This window comes from Cydia strobilella, chromosome 12 (genome assembly GCF_947568885.1).
Source record: "Cydia strobilella chromosome 12, ilCydStro3.1, whole genome shotgun sequence".
Classification (NCBI taxonomy): Eukaryota; Metazoa; Arthropoda; class Insecta; order Lepidoptera; family Tortricidae; genus Cydia; species Cydia strobilella.
The window spans coordinates 10578412-10593193 of record NC_086052.1 but is presented as its reverse complement, the minus strand read 5'-3'; the positions used below and the strand labels follow the sequence as shown (position 1 = coordinate 10593193).

Here is a 14782-nt window from a genome sequence, read left to right as displayed (position 1 = left end):
GCGCGACTTCGCGGAGAGAACATGTCGCAACGTTGATGTATGACTCCACGCTTGCAAACTTCACGGCGATTTCGTGGTTTGGTTGGCGCCAAGATGGCTTAAAGGGCCCTCCACACTCACGCGCGAATCACGGCGCGAAGCCGCGATTCGCGCATGAGTGTGGAGGGCCTTTGGCACATAGTCAAATTAGTGTGTAATGTAGTCTTGCCAGTTCGCGCTTCGCCTCCTTTGACGCGGGCTAATAAACCGACAAAAAACGGGGAACTAGGCGTGAAAACGCCACACTTACGTACGCGGCTTCGCGTCGTGATTCGCGCATGAGTGTGGAGGATTCTATAGACTTGATGTGAGTGACAAAATCAAAGACAAAACGCGTCACGTCACGTCAAATAAAGGTATGCACTCGTGCGTGCATACCTTTATTTAACGTGCGGCTAAAATGGAACTTAAAAACATCCATACTAAATGAGTATATATGTTAAAAAAAAAAAAAAAAAAAATGAGGGCTAACGCGTATGAATTCGGCGCTAGGGGCGCTAGTGTAGATGGTGGTCTTTTCCATAGTTCGAAATGTCAAATGTCACTTCAATGACTGACAGCTGTTCTTTAGTCTTTTGGACCACCATCAACAGAGGCGCCAACTGGTGAGCAAAAAACGATAGCCCTCATTGTTGCCATGTTTAAGCATTTTACGTCAAAAATGTGACAGTTACGTAGGAAGTGGCGCCCACAATAATTATCTACAATTTCTTGGCGGACGACTATACGCAAACTATACGATTGAGATCTAAAAGTGTAACACACTATCGCACCGCACCAAGGCACATGGAGCATAAGGATCCTTTAGGCATGGAAAGTCACATAAAGTCACAAATCAATCACAAATACTCTAATACTCGCCACTCGACTAAATTACTAACGTAGTCCGAACTAGGCTTTAGCGGCCCTTGTCTGCATCAAAGTTATTTTATTTCTTGTACATTTATCGCATTTAATTACGAATTAATTATTAATAAAACGAAAACCATAATTTGGTTTTTATTAAAAACGTTATTGCTCCTGGCCACTTTCTACGATACGTGGCATAAGCACGAATAACTTCCACGTTCGCCGCCATTTTGACATCCAGCGGATTTCTGAGATTTCGTTTTAAGTATAGCGTTTTTTTCTCGTTAGTGAAAGTATTTTGGTGTGGAAATGTAAGTACTTCTAAGTTTTGATCTCTAAAAGTGTTTCAAAAATCAATTTATAATCGGTGAACAGTAATAGTGATTTTGTGACGACGCTTACAACCCGAGGGTGGTGACCGCAGCATCTTCAACGGTGTTGGCTAGTCAATCATTGTTGGAAGTGTAAGGGCTGACGCTCTCCCGAAGGTCATTTTCAATAAAACGCAATATTATTTTTTTGTCATAGTATTTAGTAAAGGAAAAGAATGTGTTTTATCATAGATTTAGTCTGAATATGTATGTGGGATTCCAGCAACTTGCCATGTCATTATCATTGATTAACGTGTAGACTTATGGATGACTCACAGAGGTTCACTTTTTACTCATTAATACTTTCTCTTACAGAATACATACAAGGCTGAAAAATGGGGAATATGTTTGCAAATTTATTTAAAGGCCTATTTGGCAAAAAGGAAATGAGAATATTGATGGTCGGTCTCGACGCCGCTGGTAAAACCACAATTCTGTACAAACTGAAATTAGGCGAAATTGTTACAACAATCCCAACTATTGGTGAGTATATATACAATAATTATAAACAATTTGCTTCTTTAACATATGTTGACTGATAACCTCAATTAGTTTCTTGCATTAGTTTTTCTGTTTAGGTATGTTCTAAATATTTAATATGCTAATAATCACATGCATGTGAACCAGGATGTGTAGATATAATTAACCCACTTAATGGACATATAACTTGTGACAACAGAACTATCTAGGTTTGGATCAGTTATAGTTTTATGTTCAAATGTTGCAATATGTTATTAACCATGCTGGATAGCTGCTTTGTTTCTGACATACTATACTAATTAGATTTCTTAAGAAATATCACAAGTGAAATTGCCACATAGGTGGTTAGTAATAAAATTATTGCCACATAGTTTCAACTTAGCACCTTATACTTGATTACTATGTTTTTGTGTTAATAAATAGTTTTGGTCATTTAGAGACAAAGAGTAATTTCACTTTTGTTTTCTCTAAAACTCTGTTATGACTTCAACATTAATCTAATTCAGTTACAAAAACAATAGATGACTATAATACCTGTGAGCAAATTAATTTCAAGTTATTAGATTTTATACTGATTTAAACTAACACGATTTTCACTCATAATTTTAAAACTAACACAGCCAGGCCATAAATTAACGTAAGTTTGTACGCGATTAGGTCCCGTGTTAGTTTTAAAATTATTAGATTTTTCATAAAAACACTGAAAAGTATGCCAAAGTGTTATTGCCACATTCCAAGTTTGCATGAAGCGACACCCATTGTGGTATGGGGCACCTGCACAAAAATTATAAATGTTTTTATTCTCAAAAAGTATTTTATCTTTTAGGTTTAAGCAATTCTTAAGAGGATCCCATGCCCCAATGACCTTCGATCTGAATCCCTTAGTTTTCTAATGTTTTTTGTAGCTTATCATATTAACAGCAACGGATTTAAGCAATATAGTATCCCATATTTACTTCAAAGTTCATTGTCTTCAAGATATTTAGCATCAAAGTTAAACAATTTAGGGCCTAAAAACTGGTTTTCTGGCCATAACTTTTCTGTTAATTAGTTTAAAATTAAAACTTCTGACCAGTTTTTAGAGACGTCAAAGACAAACCCAAATATTTAGATTTCCTATAGGTATGTATGAAACAAGATATGAAAAAAGTATTTTCGCAGACAATGTTTAAAAAAATCATTAATAAATAAGTATTCATATAACTGCTAGCCTTATGTCTTATAATTCTAGCGGTAGTGCAAACGTAGGAGATAAAATTCAAAACTTGTCAAAAATCAATGAAGACCGTTGGTAGCCTCTTAAATAAAATCCTAGGAATCTGGTGGTGTCTGTAAAGAAACAGGTCTCCTCAAACACTTACCAAAAAATAAGGATTATATCAAAAGCAGCAATAAAATTTAAGTTACACATTCTGTTTATTATTACTTTTTACCGACTTTGCATTCAAAAATTTCAGGATTCAATGTGGAAACTGTAGAATACAAAAACATCAGTTTCACCGTGTGGGATGTTGGCGGCCAAGACAAAATCAGACCACTCTGGAGGCATTACTTCCAAAACACGCAGGTTAGTAAAGCAACCAGTTATTTTATTCTGATTATTATGGAGTTAAGTCATAGAACTTATGCTATGCTACGACACCTAGCTTCTTCTTCTTCCTGCCCTTATCCCACGTTATGTGGGGTCGGCACAACATGTTTTTCTCTTCCATTCTCCTCTATCTTTCGTCACCTCAGCACTCACTCCTTTCTTTCTCATATCCTCTTTCACACAATCCATCCATCGCTTTTTGGGTCTACCATACACTCTCCGTCCATCAACATTCATCCCTAACATTATTTTGCCTATATGGCATTCATCCCTCCTCATCACATGCCCATACCACGCTAACCTACTACTTCTTATCTTCCCCGCTACTGGTGCTACTTTCAAACTTCCCCTAATATACTCATTCTTAATCCGATCCTTTCTCGTCACTCCACACATCCATCTCAACATTCTCATTTCCGCTGCGTGCACTCTTCTTTCATCCATCACTTTCGTCGCCCAGCATTCTGATCCATACATTACAACAGGTCTCGCAATCGTCCTGTAAATTTTCCGCTTAAGTTTAAGAGGCATTCGTGGATCGCAAGTTGTTCCAGAGACCTGTCGCCATTTCATCCATCCCGCATTTATTCTATTTTTCACGTCACGGTCGATGCGTCCGTCACTCTGGATCAATGACCCAAGGTACCGGAAGTCGGAGCAGACTGGTAGGGATACACCATCTAAGGCAATATGGGAAAAACTGGATAGACCACCGAAATCGCAGAACATGTGCTCCGTTTTGGTTCTGCTTATTTTCAGTCCCACACTTTCCAGCTTTTCTTGCCATTTTACCAGCCTGCTCTGGACCTCAAGTGCATTATCTCCGACAAGAACAATGTCATCGGCAAACAGCATACACCAGGGTGCCTCCTCCTGTATGTTCGATGTCAGAGCATTCATAACCAGGAGGAACAAATATGGACTTAAAGCCGATCCCTGGTGTAAAGCTACCGCCACATTGAACTTGTCGGTTACTCCAGCTTCAGACCTGACGTGAGTACTGGCTCTATCATACATCGCCTGAACAAGCCGCACATACCTCTCTGGCATTCCTTTCTCTCTCATAGACCACCACAGAACCTTACAGGGGACTCTATCGTATGCCTTTTCCAGGTCCACGAACACCATGTGCAAGTTCTTTTGTGCAAGTCTGTATTTTTCGCACAGTTGGCGAAGTGCAAATATGGCGTCCGTAGCTCCCCGTCCCGATATAAACCCAAATTGGTTCTGTGTTACCTCACTTTGTTCTCTCATTCGTCTTGCTACCACTTTTTCCCATATCTTCATACTATGTGACATGAGCTTTATTCCTCGATCGTTGTTGCAATCCCGTACATCACCCTTATTCTTAAAAACGGGCACCAGTGAACTGTTGCACCATTCATCAGGGATTGCCTCTTCTTGCAACAACTTATTAAAGAATAAAGTCAGCCACTTCCATCCATCCACTTTCAGAAACTTCCATACTTCCACAGGTATACCATCTGGCCCAACCGCTTTCCCATTCTTCATACACTGCCATTTTTACTTCTTCTATAGTGATCTCTTTCACCATACCAATGTTATTTCTAGCATTTTCTAGCACTCCACTCCAATCATTCTCTTCGTTCATAAGTTTACTAAAGTAGTTCTTCCAGCGTTCTTGTATGCTCTTGTTATCCGTCAAAATCTTTCCTGCTTCGTCTCTCATACATTTCATATGATTTATATCTCTTGCATTCCTCTCTCTCTCTCTCTTGCTATTCTGTAAAGGTCTTTTTGGCCTTGTGGACTCTCAAGGAAATCATACAATTTATCTTGTACCTTGGCCCTTGCCATTGCAACTGCTTTTTTAGCCTTCTTCTTACTTGTTAGATAAGCTGACCTCTTGATTTCTTTCTATGACACCTAGCTTATTAGAGCCTAAGTGTGAGCAAAAAAAGATAGTATCTGTTCCATTAGTCAGATGATGCCCTCCTGTGCATCGTTTGGGCATAGGATATGATACTTATACTAAAAATTAATTCTGTTTATAGGTGAATAGAATTCATTTTTAGTATAAGGTGGCCAGTTATTAAATAGTGGCCAGTAATTGACGATTTATCCTACCATCCACTTCTATTTGTACAAAAATAATATGTTTTTAACTCTCTTTCACTATAATCATAGCTGTAACTGTTTTTGTAATGTGTCAAAGGATTATCCAACTTATATTTAACATGAGAATGTGGGAGAATGTATGTTACTCTTCACACAGAAATGGTCGAATAGATTTGGATGAAATTTGGCACACAGAAGAGTTTATAATCTTAAATAACACATTTCTTATCTAGAAATTCCATTCACTTTAGGGATGTCAAATAGGGGTTGGAAGCATAGGAATGTTTAATGTAACTGAATACATTTGCAAATGCTAGTAAGTATTTATTTAGGAAACTAGCGACCCGCCCCGGCTTTTCACGGGTCAACCTTAATAAATTATATGCCTAAACCTGCCTTAAGAATCGCTCTATTATTAGGTGAAAACTGCATGAAAATCAGTTCAGTTGTTTTCAAGTTTATAATATGTAATAGGTCTGGACCGCCGACCTATTTTCTTTTTTTGCTTATTTAATAAACTCAAGGAGAAACCGGACCCCTGAGGAAACTAATTAGTGACCCCTGATGTAAACTATAAATAGGTAGATATTAATATTGGATTTTTATTGACAGATAAGAAAATAAAAATACAGTGAAATCTCAATAGATGGTCCTGTACTCTCAGTAACCTGAAACTAAAATGGGGGTGCAAGTCATCATTCTATGTACAAAAAGTTTACTATCTGTTTAATTATCACACTGCCTTTTGTTTATTAACAGCTTTATAAACCAGAACATTTTAATTTTTTATATATTTCATATCTCTCTCTCTTCTATTGAAATATTGTGAGACAATAATTTTGTTGCCTTTTCGTCTTAGGGCCACTTGCACCATTCAATAACCCGGGAATAACCGGTTAGACTTGGATTTACCATGGTTACCAGTACAATTTGACACTGGGTTTAAATCCACTGTAAAGGTAGGAGTGTGGAAGGCGATGTTTTAAAGTTACATTTTGTACTCAAAATGATTAGGTACTATTTTTAATGTTTAAGAATCGCACCACACCAGTTTAATACTTTGTTTTCTTGTATCATGTGATTCATGACTTATGACCTACTGTCAGTTCTGACCTTCCATTTAAAATCAGGCCTCAAACTATAACTATTACATGCAGTTTATGCAGTATCTTACTTATAGGAAAAACCGGCCAAGTGCGAGTCGGACTCGCGCACCGAGGGTTCCGTACTTTTTAGTATTTGTTGTTATAGCGGCATCGGAAATACATCATCTGTGAAAATACTGTCTATAGGTTGGTTTTCGCGGGCTTTGTTTCCGCAACTCGACGTCATATATTGCGCCTATTTTGCGTGATGGGTTGCCGGCACTACTCTTGCCAACCCAACTCTTCCAAGAAGCCTAGCAGACCCTTGATTTTGCCGACGACATCTGGGAGAGACCCCGGCGAACCGAGGTATTGTGCCCGGTATTTTGCCACCCCTGGACATTCGAGGATGACGTGGGCGGGCTGTCTCTTCTGCCTCCATGCATCCCCTACAAAGGGGGCTATCTGTAACACGCATGGATAGTAAGTGCTTGTTTAGTGGGGCGTGGCCAGTTATGGCTCCAGTTAGTAGCCTTAGCTGTGGCCTCTTCAGCAGTCGCAGCCTCCGTGACAGGCCTGGGTTGATCGTCGGGAGGGCTTCCTTCGCCTGCCTGCAAGTACCTAGGTTAGTCCAGTACTGTTGGTGTTTTACCTCGGTGTTGTGTCGCAGCATGTTCCGGAGCCAGGCATATGGCAGAGGTAGGATTGTCTCTGGTCCTGCCACTTTCAGTTCCGAGCCTCCTCTTGCTAATATGTCAGCTGCATTGTTATCTCGCGAGTTGCTGTGTCCTTTAATCCACTGCAGAGTTACGCTATTGGTGGTACATACCTCTGACAGAGCTTTGTGGCATTCGTAGATTAGCCCTGCGGTGTCGATGAGAGTATGCGGATGGGGTAGTCCATTACTTCCCTTGAGACGATTGCGTGTGCTGCCATTATGATGCCCATACATTCTGCCTGGAAGACTGTGTTATGTGCACCAAGTGGTGTCGAGATGTGTATGTTTAGGTCCTCTGAGAATGCCCCAACGCCAGTACCTGACCTTGTTTTTGGTCCATCCGTGAAGATTCTCAGCTCCCTTGGGTTGAGTCCTTCATGGGGTTCTTCGTGTATTTGTAATTTGTACTTTTTGTCAAAGACGAATTGCCTGGGTATCCTGTCAGTCACCACCTCAATTAGCGGTTCCTTACCTATGGCCTCGTAGAGGATCTCGGTGTGTGGCCCCCGAGGCGGTCACCAGAGATTAGATTTTTTGAGACGTACAGTCGCCATCAGATATATCGGAGCGGCCGAGGTGCTCACAAATAACCGAACACGCCTCTATTGTCAAGGCGCTAGGTGCGTGTTCAGATATTTTTGAGCACCTCGGCCGCTCCGATATATCTGATGGCGACTGTACCGCCGCAGCTAGCGCTTCCTGTTGTATAAAGAGGTGCAGCGGTGGAAGGTCCAGTAGGGCTTCCAGGGCCGCAGTTGGTGTTGTCCTCATGCATTCAACTGTCTAGCTATCACGGTTCATGAAATACAGCCTGGTAACAGACAGACGGACAGCGGAGTCTTAGTAATAGGGTCCCGTTTTTACCCTTTGGGTACGGAGCCCTAAAAATGGGTACGCGGATGACAGCACGGTTACGGAGAGATACCTTTGTGACGCGAGGGCCAGTAAAGTTGTATTACACGAAGAAGAAGAAGAAGAGTATGACGACCAGTCTGGCCTAGGGCCTGCCTGTGAAACCGATGGTCCTGGGTTCGAATCCCGGTAAGGGCATTTATTTGTGCGATGAGCACAGATATTTGTTCCTGAGTCATGGGCGTTTTCTATGTATTTAAGTATTTATATATTATATATATCGTTGTCTGAGTACCCATAACAAAAGCCTCCTTGGGCTTACCGTGGGACTTAGTCAATCTGGGTAAGTAAGTCCTATAATATATATTAAAAACAAGTTGACACCAAGATCCTCAGGGAGACCATGGTGGAGCGATTGAATTTGTCCTTGGATGCCGTGTCCGAATGGGACGAGGCTAACTTGGTTGGATTGCCACTAAAACACAGTGTCTTTTCACCGCAAAACGGAGCCAGTTCACCTTGGCTCCCACTTTCCGAAATGTGTCCCTTCCCGTGACTAACACTTTAGAGCTTCTTGGTCTAAGTTTAAATTCGAACTTAAACTTCGGGTTGACTATTGAGTCTAGGGCTAAAACTGCTGCCAAAAAACTTGGTGTCCAATAAATTAAAGGTGAAGCGGTATTTCACGCCGCCCACCCATGGGACGGTTCCGCCAAATATCAGCTGGCCGCCCTGGACTCAATAGAGCGCCGGGCTCATAAGACTCCTTAACGATGACCCATCTGTCAAGTCAAAGATACAAGGCCTTGAGCATCGCCGTCGAGTCGCTTGCCTATCGGTATTCTATCGGATACATTTCGGGGAGTGCGCACAAGAACTGCACGACCTGATCCCACCTTCCCCTTTCCATCATCGGACATCCAGATGCGGGGAGCGAATGCACCCGTTCGTGGTCCACGTTCCATTTATTCGCACGAAACGTTTCGCCTCCTCCTTTTTGGTACGGACGGCTAAAGAATGAAATGCGCTCCCGCCATCTGTATTCCCTGATCAATATGACCTCTTCTTTAAAGCAAGAGTGAATAGGCTATTACTGAACTGGTGAGCTCCATCTTAGGCCCTGTCTTCACTTTCCATCAGGTGTGACTAGGGCCAATCTCCGATCAGTTTATAATAAATAAAAAAGTGAAAGTATATATAATATTTGGATATTTTGAGGTTTTTTTTTTCTTGTATCAAAAATGGCTGAACCGATTTGGATGAAATTTGATAAAATAGATAGAAAGTAAACCAAACAAAAATTATCAAAAATAAAATTGTTAGTTTATAAGTGTGAAAAGAACATGGGATTATTTTTATCCCAGAATTAATCTCCTAAGGGGGTGCAGTGGGAGTAGCATTTTAATACGCGAGTACTAAGAGGGAGGGATGGGACAGTTAAGGTGGAAGAAGTTTTGTTGTTCTGGTATCTGGAGCTATGACATTGGCACTTGTTGCCTGTTTTGCTCCCCACTCAGTGTGCCATTTCGCCCCCTTTTACGCTTACGACACATCGAATTTTAACCGAATTCTCGTTGCTTTCAGGGTCTCATCTTCGTAGTAGACAGTAATGATCGGGAGCGTATCGGCGAGGCCCGCGAAGAGCTCATGCGAATGTTGAGTGAAGACGAGCTGCGGGATGCAGTGCTGCTGATCTTCGCTAACAAACAGGTGATGAACCTTCTGTATTAAACTAGGTGCTCCAATGAAACCAGAAGGATTATGACGCATATTCCTGATGTGATCTAGCCAAGACATACTTTTTGAAAAATATAAAATTAATACAAGAGAAAATGTCCTTAGTAGTAGAGTAAATTATATCCGTAACTATTACCTAAAACTTTACACATTAAGGTGCTGGTTTTACAAACATAATTTACTTTCATGTACAGAAACATAATATCGATAATAATAAAAAAATGCTAAATGTATTTAAGCATTCAATATCTTTTGCATGATTTAAATCCTTCGGGGTTTCCACAAAAAAACTAATTTGCTATAGCCGATGACGTGGCGCTGACATGGCGCCCAAAAAACGTTTTTTAATAATAAACTGAAATAGATATCATACACTAAAGAAAAAGTGACCAAGTTCTTTCTCGATTTTCAGTTATTTTAGTCCAGTTATGAGTGATTTGAGAAGGCAGGAAACAAACAATAAAATAAATAAATAAAATAAATTAAAATTTTATATTTTGATATCCTAAAATTTTTTTAACTGAAATAAATCATGAACAAGTTCATACTTGTTCATAGATGGCAGCACCAGTCTCTCTCGCTACAACGTAAATCCGTAAGGAGTTCGTTTAGGAGGTGCAAGCGCGCACTGCTTGCCCTTAGAGCTGGTCAAAGACGCCTAGTCTTACTAAGATGGCATATAGTCGAGAAATTCGGACGGGCACCGCCGTGGCGGGGTGGCCTAGGGGTTCATGGCGTTAGCCGCGATAGCTAAAGACGCCGGTTCGAATCCGGCCTTCACTACTGGAGGGCTTCGTCACTTTTTCTTTAATATATGACATCTCATTATATTATATTATATTCTTCAGTTTCGAAATAAATCATGTTATTTATTTATTTAAATTTTAATCCTTTGCCTTTATTTAAACCTAAACAAACAGGCAAAAACAACACACATAGTAAATCAGATAACACATTCACAAGCCACACAGTTTCCACTAAACAAAGATAACAGTTATGTTGCTCAGAAACTAACATTAATACATTATTATTCACAACGACGGGACTTAATCGCGTAAAATAAGTTTTAAATTTACCCCCGAAAATCGTGAAAGTTTAAATCAGTGTTTACCATTAATAAAATTTAAACTTAATTTAACACGGCCACGGCACGGTAACAAAAACGGCCGTTGGACGCATAGATTGACGAATCAAGCAACGTTAAAACTATTAAAATGTATTCAAAAGGTACTTAAATACAAAATACAGTACGTAGCGGCCTCCTTTTTTAAGTATCTATCGCTAAATTTAAATAATCAGAATAGGGAGTTCTGCAATGTTCTGCCACCAGAGTGCAGCACTAGCCCGTTTAGTAAACCATAGAGTAACTTATACATACTATACCTTTACCGCGATCGCTTGGACAGGTCTCCACGGAAGACCAGCGTCAAGATACCTGAAAGGTAACTTGACATCAAGCTGAGGGGAGACCTTTTCAGTGACGTTTATGTTTTATATTAATAAAAGTGTATTACATTTAAGCAATACTGTAAGCGTCCTGAATAAATTTATTTTCTTTCTTTCTTTCTTTAACAGTTTTTTGACAAGTTTTCAGAGATAATAAAATATGACATTTATGCACCAAGGCAGTTTGTTTACAGAGAACCTACCGGGAAACGCGAATCCGAAATTTCGCTATCTGCCTCTTTATCGCCCGAATATGCAAGAGAGAGAGATGTTACATAACGAAATTTCGATTTTCTTGTTTTGCGATAGACCCTCAGATTGTGGTAGTGGCGTCCGCTGCGCAGTTTCGCGTAATATTCCCTATTATTTAGCAATGGCGCTAGTGTGCACAGTGATGGGCTGTTAATACCCCGGCCACACACTCGACGAGTGGTATGGGAAGTATGCAGGGCCGTATGGCGGCCGATGAAGAGTAGCGCGGCCACACTACGTCTCTGCCTACTTACTTTTCTCGCTACTTCCCATGCCACTCGTCGAGTATATGACCGAGGTGTAAGTTTCTACTTACTAAGAAAGCGGTTTCCATATTTAATAGATGCAGGGGCGAGTAAAGTTTATAAGAACTAGGAGTGAGTTGTCGTGTTGATTGTGTGTGTGGTGTTTGTCGTAGGACCTGCCGAACGCGATGAACGCGGCGGAGATCACGGACAAGCTGGGGCTGCACTCGCTGCGTAACCGCAACTGGTACATCCAGGCCACGTGCGCCACGTCGGGCGACGGGCTGTACGAGGGGCTCGACTGGCTCTCCAACCAGCTCAAGAACGCCAGCCGCTAACGTGCCCGTGCCCCACACACACAACACTGAAAGAGACTATGGTTTAAGATATCTTAACTTTATTTGCTATAAATACGATGTATTATGTGCGGAATCATAAATGTATTACTTACTGATACGTCGTCGGCTCGCGACCGAGCTCGCATCGTGCGCGGGACGTTTAACCTCGCTCGCCCGCGCTGGCTGTTCGATCCCTGACGACGTTGAACAAAATATAGCGTGTAAAGTTTATGCAAAAATACAATTTTGTTTATAATTAATAATTATCAGTAAACGAGAAGATGCGACACTTTTGTGTCGCGCATCGTGATGTGGATAGGTATGTAGCTAACACGTGATAAAACGAATCACAGTATAACGTGTTTTGTATGTGTACTATAATGTTGATTAAGTTGTCGTAATAAAGTATTTAAAGTTACTTCATACCTGCTGACTTTGATTCAATTGGACCGGGGAGGCGGGCGGCACTGAGGCCCGCCGGTTGCCTGTTCACGTCGCTTTTACTTTTTACTATAACAATTTTTCACGTGCTCCTCTCAATTGTATGGTGGTGTCACCAGTTTTGTGCATATTCCACTTATTTGAACGACTTATTGTATGATGATAGTTTATTTTTTGGAGTTAACGAGGTAGAGTAAGCTGTTATGTATTTCCATTACGATAGTTCCGATCGACGGTTGATGGCGGCCAGTCGTGAGGAGTCTGCATTTACAGTTATCTCACGGCGAACCGAGATTATTCTTGTAACTTAAGTATATGTATGTATTAGATAAACATGGTGTCATTTTGAGAAGTGTTTCTTCCTACCTACAGGGAAACAGTGCTCAGAATCTTCAGCTCTTACACAATTAATTATAACTTAGCATTTTTATAATAATTTAGAAGAAATTGTTAAAACCTAATATCCAAGGATACACTGTGGCTCCTGTGGTGAATAGTCTTTTTTTATTTTTATGATATGATATGAGAATCAAAAAATATTGAAAATGCGAAATGTGACATTCCGGTTTGTCTTATGCTGTATTATGGAATAAAATATCCTCACCAATATATGATTTTTGCTTTGAAACACTCATTTGATGATAACTAACCATTCAAACTGCTATTGCTATCGAATTACTATCCAGCATTTAGTTTTCTTCTTGAAATTACTTCTCTCAAAACCAAAAGAAACTAAATAAGTAAATGAAAACTGTTGGCCTAATTACTTGCCAACCTTTACATTTTGCCTGTGAGAATCATTTTATAATTAGTTAATATGTGTAGGCGCAAATACGGAATTCAGAAATTCTATTGACTATTTTTTTCAAGAACAATGAGTATTTGGCTACATACTGTATAGAAACGGTTTTTTTTTGCTAAAAAGTTTCCGACAAAGTCAAGCATGCACCGAAGAGTATGCATGTATGTATATGCATGCACTTAAACAGAATACAAATGTAAAAAAATAGTTATTTGTGCAACAAGAGAGGAAAGTTGGTTTTTCTTGCGAGTGTTTATTTTGAGTCCCTCGCTACGCTCAAGATTCTACCTTAGAATCACTCGCTTCGCTCGTGATTCAATTATAGAATCTTTCGCTTTCTCGGGACTCAAAAACACGAGATGTAAAATAACTTTGCTCTCGTTTTGCACACATAATTTTTCACCTCAGTAGTGAGAACATATTAAAGGTTAAAATGTATTTCGAATTACACAGAATAAACAGAAAAAAAAAGTATTATAATATGTACGATACGATAAGATACGATACGATACGAGACCGGACCGGACCGGACCGTACCGGACCGTACCGTCCCGTACCGTACCGTACCCGTACCGTACCATAAAAAAAATGTAATAAAAGTATAAAGTTCATGGCCTTCACTAAATTAAAAAGCTACATTGTTTCACTCCCTAGAGTGAGGAAAGTCGCACTTTCCTCACAGGGAGTGACGAAAGTAGGCTTGTTCGAGCTGCTGAGGTGAAAAGATTATTGTGACACACTTTTATTGCTGACTGTACTTCTTCTCGTTTGCATGTCTATCGAGTACTTCTTGAGACCTTTATAATGAGCCTAAACTTGATGTGTTTGTGTTTTTCCATCGAGGAGTTCCTTTGGCTACCTACCGGCTGCATCATCAGAACACCTCCATGTTAGCATATTATTGCATTGTCACCGGAATTACGACAGTACTCCAAATTTCAACTGAATCAGATACCGGGAAGTGGTTCAAATTTTAGTTACAAGATTTGAAGCACTATATATGCAGTGAAGCTAAATAAAAGTGTGTAAAAAGCGTCGCTCGATTGTAGACCGTAAACGAAGTAGTATCCAATAAATAGTAGAATTAAAATATAGCTATAGTGGGATTTGCACAACGTCTTTGACAGATAACTACTATGCGCTCTATACATCGACGATGACGACGAGCGTGTAGCTACCCTTTGAGCTTCTTTACTTGATAAGTAATAAATTATTACCATGTTATTACCTATGTACGATTTAATAAGCGTTGCCAAAGCTCTGTTGTTTGTGTCCCAGATACTAAATTGATAGTTCGATTACTAATAAATTTGTACTCAAATGAGAGATCGGCCGCACAGATAGGGGCAGATAAACTGTCATTTTAGTATCAGTTATAAAGTCGGCGATATAAAACTTGGGATTAGTTGGCGAGAAGGCATACAGTAAGTATTGCTGTTGTCGCTAAATATGCAATT

The 14782-nt window shown here is 40.1% G+C and overlaps 1 protein-coding gene across 2 annotated transcripts; it reads left to right on the top strand.

The window, feature by feature from the left end:
• The first annotated feature begins 1042 nt into the window (after window positions 1-1042).
• Window positions 1043-13130, top strand: LOC134746071 (ADP-ribosylation factor 1). Of its 2 annotated transcripts, none has more exons than XM_063680295.1 (5): window positions 1043-1199; window positions 1575-1742; window positions 3197-3306; window positions 9649-9774; window positions 11918-13130. In XM_063680295.1, the coding sequence occupies exons 2-5, from the start codon at window positions 1595-1597 to the stop codon at window positions 12080-12082; spliced, it is 549 nt and encodes a 182-aa protein (XP_063536365.1). In that variant the 5' UTR covers window positions 1043-1199; window positions 1575-1594; the 3' UTR covers window positions 12083-13130. The 2 variants fall into 2 exon arrangements, with proteins under 2 accessions (XP_063536365.1, XP_063536366.1); XM_063680296.1 differs by lacking the exon at window positions 1043-1199 and adding an exon at window positions 1264-1376.
• The last annotated feature ends 1652 nt before the right edge of the window (window positions 13131-14782 follow it).